The sequence below is a fragment of the Bos indicus genome, chromosome 11 (assembly GCF_029378745.1).
Source record: "Bos indicus isolate NIAB-ARS_2022 breed Sahiwal x Tharparkar chromosome 11, NIAB-ARS_B.indTharparkar_mat_pri_1.0, whole genome shotgun sequence".
Taxonomy (NCBI): domain Eukaryota; kingdom Metazoa; phylum Chordata; class Mammalia; order Artiodactyla; family Bovidae; genus Bos; species Bos indicus.
Window position 1 is genome coordinate 22,362,586 of NC_091770.1, and position 17,788 is coordinate 22,380,373.

At 40.9% G+C, this 17,788-nt stretch overlaps 1 protein-coding gene across 8 annotated transcripts in view; it reads right to left on the reverse strand.

Moving 5' to 3' along the window:
• Positions 1–17,788, reverse strand: part of SLC8A1 (solute carrier family 8 member A1) — a 449,736-nt gene that overhangs the window by 30,059 nt on the left and 401,889 nt on the right. For all 8 annotated transcript variants that reach the window (XM_070798543.1, XM_070798546.1, XM_070798544.1 and 5 more), the window contains one exon: positions 15,498–15,773. In XM_070798543.1, coding sequence (XP_070654644.1) covers positions 15,498–15,773 — 276 coding nt within the window. The remainder of the gene's footprint in view (positions 1–15,497; positions 15,774–17,788) is intronic.

The following is a 17,788-nucleotide window of genomic DNA, read 5'->3' on the forward strand; positions in this document are numbered from 1 at the left end:
TTCACAATGCTAGCAAGGTAATGCTCAAAATCCTTCTAGCTAGGCTTCAACAGTACATGAACTAAGAAATTCCAGATGTACAAGCTAGATTTAGAAAAGGCAGAGGAACCAGATATAAAATTGCCAACATGTGCTGGATCATAGATAAAGCAAAAAGAATTCCAGAAAAACATTTACTTCTGCTTCATTGACTATGCTAAACTTTAACTGTGTGGATCACAACAAACTGTGGAAAATTCTTAGAGCAATGGGAATACTAGACCACCTGAGAAACCTGTATGCAGGTCAAGAAGCAACAGTTAGAACCGGACATGAACAATGGACTAGTTCAAAATTTGGAAAGGAGTATGTCAAGACAGTATATTTTACTCTGCTTATTTAACTTATATGCAGAGTGTCTCATGCAAAATGCCGGACTGGATGACTCACAAACTGGAATCAAGATTGCTGGGAGAAACATCAACAACCTCAGATATGCAGATGATACCACCCCTAAGTGGCAGAAAGTGAAGAGGAACCAAAGAGCCTCTTGATAAAAGAGAAGAGTGAAAAAGCTGGCTTAAAACTCAACATTCAAAAAACTAAGATCATGACATCCAGTCCCATCATTTCATGGCAATAAATGGAGAAAAAACAGAAACAGTGGCAGAGTTTATTTTCTTGGGCTTCAAAATCACTGCATTTGATGTCGGCAACCATAAAATTAAAAGACACTTGCTTCTTGGAAGAAAAGCTATGACAAACCTGGTCAATGTATTAAAAAGCAGAGACATCATTTTGCCAACAAAGATCAGCATAGTCAAAACTATGGTTTTTCCAATAGTCATGCACAGATGTGAGAGTTGGATCATAAAGCAGGCTGAGTGCTGAAGAATTGATCCTTTTGAACTTCAGTGCTGGAGAAGCCTCAGGAGAGTCCCTTGGATTTCAAGGAGATCGAACCAGTCAATCCTAAAGGAAATCAACCCTGAATATTCATTGGAAGGACTGATGCTGAAGCTCCAACACTTTGGCCACCTGATGTGAAGAGCTGACTCATCAGAAAGGACCCTGATGCTGGGAAAGATTGAGGGCAGGAGGAGAATAGGGCAACAGAGGATTGGATGTTGGATGGCATCACTGACTCAATGAACATGAGTTTAAGCAAACTCCAGGAGACAGTGAAGGACAGGGAAGCCTGGCGTGCTGCAGTCCGCGGGGTTGTAAAGAGTTGGACGCAACTTAGCGACTGAACAACAACAACCTCAAGGTTCATGGTGCTAATTCTGAGTGCCACTGTGTGGTATTTTCTCCCAGAAATCCCTAACACAGAGGTCAAAGTTACTGTTGGCAGAAGGGTTACGAGTTGTTTTAAAAGGCACACAAATTCATATATGCACAAAGCAATGAAGACCAAAAACATCTCACATGCATAGACTGTACATGTCTGTAGAGATTGTGTAATGAATAAAACAAAAATCATAAATCCTACAGACTCCATGGTGCATCCCTAACATTATGTATAACAAGTATAATTACTATCATATAGAGAATCCATGACATTTTTATGCTAAAATTGGTCTTTGTTAAATATTGAGAAAAGACAACTTTGTGCAGTCAGAATGTACATTAGCAGTTATTTGGGGCTGGAGGTGGAAATGGAGATTACCTGTATATGGGCATGAGGGATCTTACTGTGGTAACGAAACATTCTAAAACTGGATCAGGGTAATAGTTGCACAACATAGCAATTTACAGAAAAAAAAATCACTGAATTGTTTACTTCACATACCAATTTTATGGTATGTGAATAACGCCTCAATAAAGTTGCTTAAAAATGCAGTCTGGGGCCTGAATTTGAAAGAAAAAAAAATTAAAGAGTGGCCCTTGAAAACTGTCATTTTCATTATCTTATTTTCAAATGTGCAAAGGGAGAAATGAGAGTCTTCACCTGTACATTGTTTACTGGTCATTCAGTAGAGACCCACACTTCTGCTAACCCCCATGGAGCGAATATTCCTAATATGCTTTCCCTATACTTGATGCTTGCTCTCTTTGGAATACAACTTGAGCTGGAAAAAAGTTTACATTTGTCTGCAACGCATATCCACAACACCAAGTCTTCAGGCACAAAACACACATACAAACACACACACACACACACACACACACGCCCCTCAATAGTATGGTATTCCTGCCAGGTGTTCTTATTTGGCTGACCTAGAGTTTATAAAAGGGCCCAGTTAAGAGTAGGACGAAATATTTTTTAACTCCCTTTCTTACACTGTGGCCTTTGTGGAACTCACTGAAGGCAGCTCGTGTGAAGTTGGGACCCTCATCCTAAGACTGCAAAGCTTCAGGTGAAGCCTGACACACGCTGAGAACCCCTACTCTCTGGACCACCTCCTGCTAGATGACACCCTTTTTATCATCCTGGTCTCTCCCTAGCCTGGTGCACAGGGCCAGGTGCCCATGCAGTGCTACCATTTGAGAAAAATAGAAGGACTGTAATGGCCAATGAAAAAACTAAGAGGACGGAATACAAGCTTTTCTTTTGAGCGAAAGGGATAAAGGATGGAAATAAAATTTTGAAATGAGTCTGTCCCAGACTGGCTTTTACAAAACGCTTTTGGGCCTGTTGCATATACTTTATTTTTATTTAGGATAATAGGCAGTGCTTGTGGCATTTATGGAGCAAATCTTGTGAAATCTGGTGTCAGGCCTTCCTCCGTCTTGCTCTGTCCTTGTAAAGTTTTGCTTTCGTAGGCACCCTTCAATTCTAATGACATCACTCATTCGTGGGAAAGTTCTCTGGAAAGAACAGAGTGTTTTACCCCCAGGCAGCTTCTCATTGGTGTGCGGTTCAGATAAGGTTCCATGGAAAGACATTTGAGTGACTAGGGCTGACCAGGGCTGCTCCCCTGGCCGTGTCCCTGGGTATCTTTGCCTCTTGGCCTGACTACAGATCAGAGGGCCCATTGTCAACAGTCCTGACCTTTGCTGGTGGCCAAGAAACTGACTGCATATTAGAGCATTTGAAAACAAAATATACCTGCCCTTTAGGTCCTCTTGGGAGAACTGTCACCAGGGCCATTGGGAAATCTTGGCTCAGAGTAAAGTAATTCTGTTTTCATTCCCATGTAAGCTGATGTGAAATGTTAACCATCCAATTTAATATGTATACACACTGGAGCTGCGGCACTGTCTCTCCAACTTGCACTGAGTTGAAATGCCAGTGCTTGGAGGGTAAAGCTCACAGTCAGTCAGTGACACTGCAGGAGACAGGAATATATTTGGGGATGTCCATATCATCAGAATTCTTAACAAAGGATAGTAATGAAAATAGGCTCAGAATTTTCTTGGCTTTCTATTTTTTTCAATGGCTGCAATATAGCAGAGCTAAAAATACTGTGGGAATCCTAAACCCATTTATCAGTACATTGAAGTAGAAGGGGAAATAGATCTAACTTTCTTATCAGGTCAACTATATGTAATATCCTGCACTACAAAGGTGTTCTCATATAGTCCTCAACTCTAAGGTAGATTTTCATGTCCCCATTTATGCAGCTTAAGAAACTAAGGCTTTGAGAAATTAAGTAATATGCTTCTAGTAAGCAGGGGTAGGTGGGTTTGAACTCAGGGCTACCTGAATCTAAAGTTCCTGTTCTTTTATACTCTGTTGGTGCATCTTCACTAAGATGGTACTGAGAGAAGATTCTGCATAACTTTTCTGGGATTGAGACTATTAACAGTTAATCTGTGAGCCCAGCAATAAGAACACGGAATCTGTTTAACGTAGAACAAAGAGGAAGAGACTGAAGCAATCTGATTCCTGCTGTCTCCGAGGTAGCTCAGATGACTGGGGAATTCAGAATGGCTGGGTACTATTTCCCCTGAGAAGAGATTTCTTTTGGGTGGGGTGCTATGCTACTCTGTTGCCTTCTGACCCCCTATTTTTGGTTAGGTTGGGACAGAATGAGTATGTGGGTGGATAGGTGTTTTAGACAGTAACCTCTAGAAATTCTGCTCCCAGGGCTCCTACTTCTGCTAAACATTGAAAGTTGATTTCCAGAGTTGCCAGTAGGTCTTTGCAGAACCTGACTGCTGAGATAGTGTCCCCAATATGTCCTTCCTGGGCTCCACTGACCCCAGTGCCTGGGCAACCTTGAAATCACAGGCAGCTTCTAGCTAGAGTCAGAATGACCCAACCTCCCTTGTGGTCACTTAAATTAGCAGCACGTGGCTGTGCTGATGAAGATTATCTTGGCATGCTATTTTTCACCAGCTGAGTCAGAACTGAACATGCTTAAGAGTTTCCAGTCATCTAATTTTTTCAAATTTACATGTAGGAAATGCTAAGAATCTATGAATAGAGGATTAGGTCTTTACTACTTTTTGAAGTTTTTTGAAGCATGGACTCTATGAGGTGTTTGATGCCAGAGAATAATGTAGTATCAGATATCAAGGAGCTTGAATGTAATCCACTGTTGCATATTTTAAAAATGGAAAATACTAAAATTAAGGCAAAAGTGTAATATCCCCCAAATTATAAACTATATGGGAAAGGATATCTGCCATGTTTACTTTGCAACTAAATCCCAGGTGGAATGATAAAGTGGTTAAATACCAGATTTAAGTATTATGAGGTAATATGGATTCCATAACTTACCATTGATATAAACTTGGCCTAAATGTGGCCAAATCATTTTTCTATAAGCCTTAATTTTCTCATCTAACAATTGAATCATCTAAAACAAAGTGCAGGACCAGCTCTCTTCACAGGTGAATTTTATCAAACATTTAGAGAAGAACTAATAACTATCCTTTTCAAACTTTTCTAACAAATTGCAGAGGAACATTCCCAGAGCCAGTCTATGAGGTTACCATCAACCCAGTACCAAGAGCAGACAAAGAGATCACATAAAAAAGCAAACTACAGGCCCACATCACTGATGAACATAGATGCAAAAATCCTTAACAAAATACTACAAACAGAATCCAACAATGTTAAAAGGATCATACACCATGATTGAGTGGGATCCAGGGATGCAAAGATTTTTCAATATATGCAAATCAATCAATGGGATACACCATATTAACAAATTAAAGATTAAAAACCATATGATCATCTCAATAGAGACATAAAAAGCTTCTGACAAAATTCAACACTCGTTTATGATAAAATCTGTCCATAAAGTGGACACAGAGGGAACCTACCTTAATATAATAAAAGCCATATATGATAAATCCATAGCAAGTATCATTCTCAATGGTGAAAAATTAAAAGTATTTCCTCTAAGATCAGGAACAAGACAAGGATGTCCACTCTTGCCACCATAATTCAACATAGTTTTGAAAGTCCTAGCCACAGCAATCAGATAAGAAAAAGAAATAAAAGGAATCCAAACTGGAAAAGAAGTAAAACTGTCACTGTTTTCAGATGACATGATTCTATACACAAAAAAATTATAATGATGCCACAAGAAAACTACTAGAGCTTATGAACAAATCTGATTAAATTGCAAGAAACAAAAGAAAGGCACAGAAACCTTTTGCATTCCTGAACACTAGCAATGAAAGATCAAAAGAGAAATTAAGGAGGCAATCCCATATTCCATGTGTTAAAAAGCATAAAATACCCAGGAATAAACCTACCTAAGCAGGTAAAAGAAGTGTACTTGGAAAACTATAAGAAAGTGATGAAAGAAGACAAAGATGACTCAAACAGATGGAAACATAAACCATGTCACTGGATGTAAAGAATCAATATTGTGAAAATTATTCTATTGCACAAGGCAATCTACAGATTTAATGCAATTCCTATCAAATTACCAATGGTATTTTTCACAGAGTTAGAACAAAATATGAATGGAAGACCCCAAAGAGCCAAAGCAATCTTGAGGGAAAAACTGGAGTGGAGGAATCAGGCTCCCTGACTTCAGACTATGCCACAAAGCTACAGTTATCAAAACAGTATGGTACTGGCCCAAAAAGAGAAATATAAATCAATGAAACAGGATAAAACGTCCAGAGATAAACCCACACACCTAAGGCCCCCTAATCTGTGACAAAGGATGCAAGAATATACAATGGAGAAAAGACAATCTTTTCAATGAGTGGTGCTGGGAAAACTTGACAGCCACATGTATTATAAAAGAATGAAATTAGAATGCTTCCTAACTCTGTACACAAAAATAAACTCAAAATAAATTAAAGATCTAAATGTAAGGCTAGATACTATGAAACTTACAGGGAAATGCAGGCAGAACACTCTCTGACATAAATCATAGCAAGATCTCTTTTGATTCACTGGCTAGTAATGGAAATAAGAAAAATAAACAATGGGACCTACTTAAACTCAAAAGCTTTTACATAGCAAAAGAAACAATAAACAAAAAGACAACCCACAGACTGGGAGAAAATATTTACAAATGATGTGACTGATAAGAGATTAGTCTCCAAAATTTACAGAACAGCTCATGATGCTTAACAGAAGCAAAAAAACCCAACCCACTCAAAAAGTGGGCAGAGACCTAAATAGACATTTCTCCAAAGAAGACATGCAGATAGCCAATAGGCACATGAAAAGATGTTCAACATCACTCATTATTAGAGAAATGGAAATCAAAACTACAAAGAGATGTCACCTCACACCAGCCAGAATGGCTGTCCAAAAAATATCCACAAATAATTCATGCTTGAGAGGGTGTGGAGAGAATGGAGCTCTCCTACAATGTTGGTAGTAATGTAATTGGTACAGGCACTATGGAGAACAGTATGGAAATTCCTTAAAAAATAAAAATAGACCCACCATGTGACCCTGCACTCCCACTCTTGGGCATATATATGGGCAAAAACATGATCTGAAAAGATACATGCACCTCAATATTCATTGCAGCACTGTTTATAATAGCCAAGGCATATTACAAGGCATAGAATCAACCTAAATGTCCATCGACAGAGGAATGGATAAGGAAGATATGGTACATATATACAATGGAATATTACCCAGTCACTAAAAAGAATGAAATAATGTCATTAACAGCAACATGGATGGCCCTAGAGAGTGTCATATTTAGTGAAGTCAGAAAAAAGAAGGAGAAATATTGTATGGCATCCCTAATATGTGGAATCTAAAAAGAAATGATTTCAATGAACTTACTTTCAAAATAGAAACAGACTTTGAAACTTTGAGACTATGGTTGCCCAGGAGGAAAGATGGGAGGAAGGGATGGTCAGGAAGTTTGGTATGAGTGTGTACACACTGCTACATTTAAAATGAATAACCAACAAGGACTTACTGTATAGTACATGGAACTCCGCTCAGTGTTATGTGGCAGTGTGGATAGGAGGGAAGTTTGGGGGAGAATGAATACATGTTTATGTATGGCTGAGTCCCTTCGCTATTTACCTGAAACCATCACAACATTGTTTGTTAATCATCTATACCTCAATACAAAATAAAATGCTTTTTTTTTTTTTTTAAAGGCTTTTTGTTTTCACAGCAAAGGAAGCCATGAACAAAATGAAAAGGCAACCCTCAGGATGGTAGAAAATATTTGTAAATGAAGCAAGTGACAAGGAACTAATTTCCAAAATATACAAACAACTCATGCAGCTCAATATGAAAAAAACAAAACTGAATCAAAAAACCAGAATTTGAAAGGCTGCATGCACCGCCGTGTTCACTGCAGCACTATTTACAATAGCTAGGACATGGAAGCAACTATGTTTATCAGAGAAATAAAGAAGGTGCGGTACACATATACAATGGAATATTACTCGGCCATAAAAAGAAACAAGATGGTACCATCTGCAGAGATGAGGATGGACTTAGAAATTGTCATTCAGAGTGAAGTGAGTCAGAAAGAGAAGAACAAATATCATTTAGTATTAATTATATGTTGAATCTAGAAAAATTGTACAGATGAACTTATTTGCGAAGCAGAAATGGAGTCACAGATGTAGAGAACAAATTTATGGCTACCAAGGTGGGGGATGAATTGGGAGACTAGGATTGATACATACACACTACTATGTAAAACAGATAATGAGAACCTACTGTATACAGCACAAGCAACTCTCTTCAATGCTCTGTGGTCACCTAAATGGGGAGGAAATTTTTAAAAGAGTCAGTATGTCCACTGACAGATGAGTGGCTATAGATATGGTACACATATACAGTGGAATATTGCTCAGCCACAAAGAGGAACACATTTGAGTCAGCTGTAGCGAGGTGGATGAACTTGGAGCCTGTTATTCAGAGTGAAGTAAGAAAGAGAAAAATTAATATTATATATTAATGTATATATATGGAATCTAGAAAAATGGTACTTTTGAACCTTGTAGTGCAGCAACAGAGACACAGATGTAGAGAACAGATATGTGGACAGAGCTGTGGAAGGAGAGGGTGGGCAAGCTGACAGAGTAGTATTAAAACATATGCATTACCAGATGCAGAACAGATAGCTAGTGGGAATTTGCTGTAGGATGCAGGGAGCTCAACCCTGCTTTGTGATAACCTAGAGGGGTGAGGTGGGGGGAAGTTCAGGAGGGAGGGGATATGTGTATACATATAATTATGACTGATTCACATTGTTGTACGGCAGAAACCAACACAACATTATAAAGCAATTTTCCTTCAATTAAAAAAATGTAGAAGTCTAGAAGTCAAAAAAAGAGCGAATATGTTTGTGTGTAACTGATTCACTTTACCACACAGCAGAAGCTAACAAAACACTGTGAAGGAACTATACTCCAATCAAACTTTTTTTAAAAAAAGCTCTTGTTTCTATACCCCTGTGGTTCATATTCACTAACACTGCAATCAGAGGGCAAAGTGAACGGCTAGTATGGCTAGTTTTATATCATGTACATCCTATGGTATTTAAAAGTCTGGAAGTGGTAACTTAAAAATGACAGACGATCTGATATAAAGATTATTTAAAAAAAAGATTCCATGTAGAAAATAGGGCAAAACCTCCAAAACTGTCTATTTCCTTCTCCTTCATGCCTTAAAATCTCTAGGCTAAAATAATTCTTACTTGACAGAACTCAAAGGATAATCATAATACTGGAAGCAAACAGAAGTCAGACAATGCCAGTGGCCTAGAATACCCAATTTTTAAATTGTTCTGGTCCCAAAAGTAAATAGTCAGTAAAGAGAAGATGAAGTGAGCAGTAGGCAAGCTTTGGGCACAAGCCTAATCAAGATATATGAAGAAAGACCAAGACAGGACCCAGGTCAAATTACTCGCAACTCGTCAACATCTCAGAGTTTTCTCTGTAATTAAAGAAGAATGCTTACCTTTATTTGACTTGATTTATAAGGAGCCAGAGATGAAAGGAAAAGGTTCATATTTGGAATCTGATGTATCAGATCAGATCAGTCGCTCAGTCGTGTCCGACTCTTTGCGACCCCATGAATTGCAGCACGCCAGGCCTCCCCATCCCTCACCAACTCCCGGAGTTCACTCAGACTCACGTCCATCGAGTCAGTGATACCATCCAGCCACCTCATCCTCTGTCGTCCCCTTCTCCTCTTGCCCCCAATCCCTCCCAGCATCAGAGTCTTTTCCAAGGAGTCAACTCTTCGCATGAGGTGGCCAAAGTACTGGAGTTTCAGCTTTAGCATCATTCCTTCCAAAGAAATCCCAGGGCTGATCTCCTTTAGAATGCACTGGTTGGATCTCCTCGCAGTCCAAGGGACTCTCAAGAGTCTTCTCCAACACCACAGTTCAAAAGCATCAATTCTTCGGTGCTCAGCCTTCTTCACAGTCCAACTCTCACATCCATACATGACCACAGGAAAAACCATAGCCTTGACTAGACGAACCTTTGCTGGCAAAGTAATGTCTCTGCTTTTGAACATGCTATCTAGGTTGGTCATAACTTTCCTTCCAAGGAGTAAGCGTCTTTTAATTTCATGGCTGCAGTCACCATCTGTAGTGATTTTGGAGCCCAGAAAAATAAAGTCTGACACTGTTTCCACTGTTTCCCCATCTATTTCCCATGAAGTGGTGGGACCGGATGCCATGATCTTCGTTTTCTGAGTGTTGAGCTTTAAGCCAATATACCCAAGTTTTACTCAAGTAAAATGACTGTGTGCTAAAAGATTGCCAATTAAAGATGGTTCCTAGTACAAAAAAGGCTAGGTTCCAAATGTTCCTTCTTACACATTATCCTCTTGTATTTCGAACCTGCATTTCCAGCGAAGCAATGTGATATAGCATGGTTATGAACTTAGGCCAGTCTACTGCAAAGTACCTGTTTAGCACTCCACAAAATATACCTAAAGTTTCTAACAGTTCTGGCCTGAGTTCTGAGTCTTGGAAGCAGAGATTATAGGAGAGAAAAGAATGAAGAAATAATATCTTGCTGCTCACAGTTCCCACCACAGTCACAATTACGAATGAGAAAACATTGTTTCCATTCTGATACGCTTAGTGCTTTGAAATTTACTTTAGCCCTTTCTTACTACAATAACCTACTCAGATATATCCTATTCTTCAAAAATAAGCTACACTATAGAAACAGCTATTCATCTCCCTTGATTCTAACTTTAATTCTTAGCTGTCTCTACAATGTGTTATGAAGAAAGCAATCTGACAGACCAATTCATACTCATGTGTAAATGATTGTACATTAATTTATATATATGGCACACATACACAAACACATGCACACACGTAATTGCATTATTTATATGCTAACTAGGAATCATTCTAGGAGCCAGGGATGTAATAGAGAAAAAGAGTAAGGTTTCTGCTCCTATGAAACATTTCCGTGGGGAGAGTAGGCCAAAGACAATACTCAAAAGCATACTAAAAAGTCCAGAAAGTTATAAACACTCAATATCAAAGAGGGTGACATAACCCAGGAAAACTGGGTGACTACTTCATATGGCATGGTCAGGGAAGGTCTCTTTGAAGAGGTGACGTTTAGGATGAGACATAACTGAAGACAGCCAGTCTTGTGCAAATGAAGGGGAAGGGCATTTTAGACAGCTAGTGAAACCATGAGAAAGAAATGTACTTGGCGCATGAAGGACAGTAAAAAGACTATGCTCAGATGCTCAGTCATGTGCAACTCTGTGGCTCCATGGATTGTAGCCCACCAGGCTCCTCTGTCCATGGGATTTTCTAGGCAAGAATATTGGAGTGGGTTGCCATTTCCTTCTCCAGGGCATCTTCCCCATCCAGGGAACTAACCTGGGTCTCCTGTATTGCAGGTGGATTCTTTACCAATTGAACCACCGGGGAAGGCTGAAAAACAGAGGGCAAGGAGGTAAACAGGACAGACAGACAGGGGCCAAATCATACGGTCTTTGTAAGCCAGAGTGATGCTTTTGAAGTTTATCCTAAGTGAAAGGGAAGACTGAGATTTTAGGAGAAATGCAGTCTGATTTACATCTTAAATCCATCTCTAGAAGAAGCATGGGGATAGATAGGAGGCTACTCTGGGGGTTAGAGTGAGGAAAAACAGTTGCCCAGGCTAGCATGACTATGAGCGAGACAGCTAAGTGGGTCTGATCAACATAGATGGTAGAGGAAAGATCTGCAGCAGTTATGAACACATTCACTGGGGATGAGGACAAAGGAATCAGGAACGCCTGGGAAGATGACACTGTTTTCCAGAAAAAGGCAAGATCTAGAAAGAATAGGTTTGGGTGAAAGATAAAGTACCTGGGCAGTAGAAATCAACAGTTCTATTTGGTATATGGTGCTTTTCAGCTGTGAATTGCACATCCAGTATGGATATAGGAAAGCAGTTGGTATACGAATATAGAACTCAGGGATAAGTTGAAGTTGGGGATTTACACTTGGTATTCACTGGTGTGTCAATGGTAATTAAGACTTGGAGACTGGGACAATGGCCCAGGGGGTGAGCGTGACCAAGAAGAGGGCTGGAGACCCGGCTCTGGTTCACTCCAACATGAGGAGGTGGGAACATACTGTTTTGGAAGTCCCCTTCTTCTCCAGAAAGGCAGCTCTGGGGAAGGGTGAGTCAGGAGAAAAGACTCTTCCTCTATGAACAAGTTTGGATCTTTAAGCTTATACAGGCACACCTGAGGGTTGTCAGGAGTCCTTCTCTGCTGGTAGGTTAATAATAAAATCTCACTACCAGTTGGTATGAAGAAGCTCTGTCTCATCTGCAAAGTCATAAGCTCTTTTTTCCAAGATTTTGACTATGGTAAGAACATACCATTAATGAGATACATAGATATTTAATTCTACCCTGAGTCGGGAAGACTAGTAGTGAAGCTTTTCAATGCTCAAATGCCATCACAATCTAAGAATCTCAGTCTCACAGCAGAGGAGGCAGCGGCTTATCAAACACTAGCCAGGAACCTTTCTACCTTAGGAAAACTGGTAGAATGTCAGCCTAGAGAAAGATCTGGGCTCTAGGACCAATACCAACGAATGGTAGGCTGTAAGTAAAAAGAATCAGTTTTTTTGCCCATAGCAACTGGGCTTTGTCATTTGGGAAGAATAGCATCTTTTCCCCTCTAAGAAGTCAAGCACTTCTCTGAATCATCAGGATTGAAGGATGAAGTCAGAAATATTGAACAAGATGCTGAATGAACAACTTGCAGTTTTCTGAGGTGGGTGGGGGAGGGAATGTCTGTTTATATAGATATGATCATGTGAGATTACCTGTGAATATATTGTTTGGGGAGTACACTGCACAGTTAATATTACAGCAAGTTATAGGAATTCTCCCATTAACAGAGCAAACAAATCTGCTTCCCAGTGGGAAGAATTTATGGTAATGCGGGGAAGACAACTAATGACTCTGCTGTATCATCCCATAGGCTTTCTCACCTCTCGATACCCCTACTTGGGTTCTGCTCTGGTTTTTAAGTGGCAGGACAAATGACTTCAAGCACTAGTGAGTGAAGTCGCTCAGTTGTGTCTGACTCTTTGCGACCCCATGGACTGTAGCCTACCATGCTCCTCCATCCATGGGTTTTTCCAGGCAAGAGTACTGGAGTGGGTTGCCATTTCCTTCTCCAGGGGATCTTCCTGACCCAGGGATTGAACCCAGGTCTCCCGCACTGCAGGCAGACACTTTCCTGTCTGAGCCATCAAGCACTAGGGTTTACTGTAATCCACATTCCATGTCACACAAGAAATTTTAATCATACGGCTTCGATATGTTCGAAAGGGTTCATTCAAATACGAGATACAGAGCCATGTTGGAAGACTGATATATAGCAAAAGGAGCCAGCTTTGAGATATTGATATGAATGAAGAAAAAAAGAAAACCACCCCAAAACATTTTCAGACCCAAGGATTTCATGTAGGAAAAGCATTTTTTTTCAATCCCTTTTAAAGTCAGAGATGCATTTGGTAGGCCCTACTGCTGACTTATCAGAAATTCAGGCTAATTTTGAATAACTGTCATGAGATCTAATTTTGCCTTCATTACCATAATTTGCACATATTCTCCTCAAGGGTTAAGAGTGTGCCACGGCCAAGAGTGTGCACTGACTTGGGCACTGTTTCGCATGGTGACTTAAGCCTTAAGGACAGTAGATCCCCTGACGTTTTCCTATAGTAACCTGAGACAGAGCTGGGGCTGACCGTGATGCTTAGTTCCTGCGGTTGTGTACATGTTCTCTAAACAAAGCAACTGAAGAGTATTTTCAGTTTTTCCTCTTGCTTCCTATATTTCTGGTCATTCTTAGAAAAAAATAAAGACCAAATACATATCTGTTGGAGTACAGCTGGTTTTAAGGGGGAATCTACTCTCTTCTGAGGATCAGCAATCAACAGAAAGAATTTGCACAGCCCTGCTCTCTGAGGTGGGAGGAAGAGCACTCGTAATTGCTCGGCTCCTCCATGAACTCAGCTGGACTCCCAAACCATGCTGGGCCCAGCATGATCAAGACCTTCAAACAGTCAATCAGTTGTGTAACACCAAGCGCTGTGGCTGACCAGTGTAAATCTGGACATTTCATCCATCCCTTGTTTCTCAAGGCTGAAGGGTCTGGATTCATACTTGTCAGATCATCTTTAGCCATTCAACACCATAATCACAAAAGCTGCTTTTTTATGGAATTCCTTCCATGTCCCAGATGCTTTACTAGCTGTATAATTTACAGGCATTTTCCTAATCCTTACCCTTATTCTGCAAGTTAAGTATGGTTATCCCTAGTTCATAAATGAAGAAACCGAGGCTCAGAGAAGTAATCTATACATAGTCATGGAGATAATAAGTACCTGAGAAGAACAATTAATGATTTAGATCAAGAAATCATGGTTCAGCTGTGCTTGTTTTTAGTCTCAAAAACCAAAAGTCAGATTGCCAACTATGTCAAGTGTTAGTAGAAGTCATAGCGTTTTTATCAAGGCTCTGGCAAGTGTTGAAAGTGGGAAGGGAATAGCTATATCTCTCCACAAGTCCTGCCTTTTCCCAAGCCCACTGCAACTCTCGTCACTGACTTTCTGTCGATAGAGACACGAGTCTTGTTACTCTCAGTTGAGGCTGTAACTCTGTCAAGATGTCAACCAGTGCTGGAGAGTGGATCCAGAACCTGACTTATAATAAACTCTGATGTGTTGATATATACTTGTGAATCACCTGTGAGCTTAACACACATTTTGGGCCCTTCTTTAGACCTTCCGATTCCATGGCTCTCAAGCACTTGCATTTTTTAAACAAACTCTGAGGTAATTTTGATGCCCAACAAAGTCTGAAAATGACTGCTCTCAAAGTAATGTTCAGGAGAAGGCTATCTTACTTAGAAGAGTGAGTATACATAATGAGCTATAGCTGTAGGTTGGAAGAAAAATTCACCTTATAGGAATGCATGAAGGGATGTCCAGTTGGTCTGCTCACTTTGGTCAGGATGACTTTTTCCTTGTTCTGATTCATGTTAGTTTTTTATTTACTCCCATTAATATTTGGGTCAAGAGAACATCGTATCAGGTCACAGCTCTGTCGGTAAAGAATCTGCCTGCAATGCGGGAGACCTGGGTTTGATTCCTGGGTTGGGAAAATCCCCTGGAGAAGGAATGGCAACCCACTCTAGTGCTCTTGCCTGGAGAATCCCATGGACAAAGAAGCCTAGCAGCCTATAGTCCATGTGTTCGGAAGAGTTGGACGTGACTTAGTGACTAAATCACCCAACAAATACAGTGAGTGCTTCTTGCTAAATACACAGAAGACAGAAATTTTGTTCTTAAAGATGATTCTGCAGCTGTGTTTTTCAAAGTTCTAATTGTAATAGGAAGCTGACTTATCAATCTAGCCGTCAAATCAGTCTGCTCTCTCTGGGCAGGCAGGCAGGCCCTCTGGGAATGCTACCCTGTCAGCATGAGGACACTGACCAGCTTTCTAACCTTGAGAAATGCCATGACAGTATTCTGGCAGTGACATCATGCATAGCTTTGGGCTTTTGTCTTTCATGGGCCGGGTTTGTTAGCGCAGACCTTGAAACCGCAGAAACAAAAAGGTCAAGAAGGTGAAAGGGCTTCCATTTCTGAGGCAATCACACAGCATGTATTCCCTACCTGGCACTGAGGTTCCAAGCGCAACGAACACCACCGCGGTCACGGAATCCTTCAGGCCGATGGTGCAGCCGAAGTGGGAAGCGAGGTCTCCAATGAAAGCTGTCAGTAGGCCGATCATGAGGATGGAGACGATGAAACACGCCCAGCCGTTCCAGTACTCTGTCGGGGGGACAAAGGCGAAGAGGACCTTCCAGAACACAGTCAGAAAGTGCATCACGTAGTCAAAACAGGAGGGCAGCTTCTCCTCCCCACATTCGTCGTCATCATCATCTTCCCCTAGAGAGAAAGAGATGGAGGATATTCCATCAAAACCTGTTCTCCTACTTTCTCCTTCCCAGGCTTTTTAGCCCTTGCCTGACAGGTAGGTGAAGCTTTGGGTTTTCCAATAGCCAATCGTAATCAACCAAATAATTATTAAGGTACTGACATACTTCAGGGAACAACAGCAAAAACTTAAGCCCCAACCAGTTCTGGTGATATGCAAACAACACACACTTTCTACTCCCATGTCACCTCCAGTGAGAGTTGTCATTTCATAGAAATGAAAAGGATTTCTCCCCAAAACCAGGAAAGTCATGTCCAGGCTTGGAAAGAAGCCTCTTTTAATGAAAGATAACTGATGATTCTTCTACCAGGATTCTTTCTTTCCAGCTTGGAGTCTGGCTCTGGGGATTCATGGCTACATGATCTCATATAGGACCATGTTCTAATAGAGGCCTGTGAGCCCTGCATATTTCTCCAGCTTCATCTCCTGCAACTACTTCAAACTCAAACTTCATCCTGGCCAAATGGAATTATTCACATTAAAAAAAAAAAAAAACTGTATGTAATGTACTTTCTCTTACTTTTATGTTTTAGAACCAAATGTGCTTGGCATGGGAGAAGGAAATGGCAACCTACTCCAGTATTCTTGCCTAGAGAATCCCGTGGACAGAGGAGCTGCTGTCCACAGGGTCGCACAGTCAGACACGACTGAAGCTTCTTTGCATGCATGCATGCATTGGAGAAGGCAATGGCAACCCACTCCAGTGTTCTTGCCTGGAGAATCCTAGGGACAGAGGAGCCTGATGGGCTGCCGTCTGTGGGGTCGCACAGAGTCAGACACGACTGAAGCGACTTAGCAGCAGCAGCAACAGCAGTGCTTGGCATATCCTAACCACTTTCTCCTTATTCTTTAAAACATCACTGCCTCTGTGAAACTTTCCCTGACCCCTGCCCCCTCTCCCTCTGGCCATGCTGGGAACTTCTCAAAGCTTCCATAGCCCCCCAACACTGGTAACACTGGATCACTGGTTCTCAAAGTGTGGTCCCAGAACGGTGGCAGCAGCATCAAGAAATTTTTTAGAAATGCAAATTCCTGGCCCCACTCATCAAACACTAGGGGGAGGAGGTGAAGGGGGAGGGGTGTGAACAAGTCATCCAGGTGATTCCCACACATGCTCAGTTTGAGAACCAGTCTCTAGATTGCACCTGTTCTTCCTCCATTGTGACTGTGAACTTGTCAAGGGCAGGAATGTGTTCATCTTTGTGTCTTTAGTGTTTGATCTCATCTCCAGCATATGCAATAAGCTGGCTAAGTTAAATGAATGTGTGTTTGGATTCCTACTGACTCAATTTAAGTACTTAATTACATAATGGATACACCCATACCAATTTTGCCAATTATGTTACATGATACTATCAATGCATAATAATCAAGTATTAAATAATACTACCAAGAAATTCAAAGCTTACTCTTTAAAGAAGTCAGGAAAACAATAATAGTGTTTTAAGACAGAGACTTCATTTACAATGTGATATTGTGAAATAGCTGTATCATCACGACTCAATTGACATGAGTTTGAGCAAACTCCGGGAGATAGTGGAGGACAGAAGAGCTTACTGTGCTGCAGTACATTGGGTCACAAAGAGTCAGACATGACTTAGCAAATGAACCAGCAACAACATAGGGATATAATCCCCATTCACATATTTTCAACTCTTCTCGAATGTCAACTCTTCTTGAAGCAGGGGCTAATAAATATTTCTGTGTTTTGTGGCCACTTTGGAAAGAACTCCTTGAGACTTTGTTTTGCCACCACTACCTCCCAAAATCTTGTCATCAGGGATCCACTGTCCTCCCAACTAATGCAGCTGGCAGCAGGTGGGGCGGCCACACTTCCCAGCTGACGGCAAGATCTGAGACTGCCAGCATGGGGCCAATGTGTGTGCCCTTCACGAGACTCTCTGTGCAGAGGCCATCTGAGGCAGCTCATAATTGGGAAAGCCTCTTAAAGCAGAGGAGCTCTGAG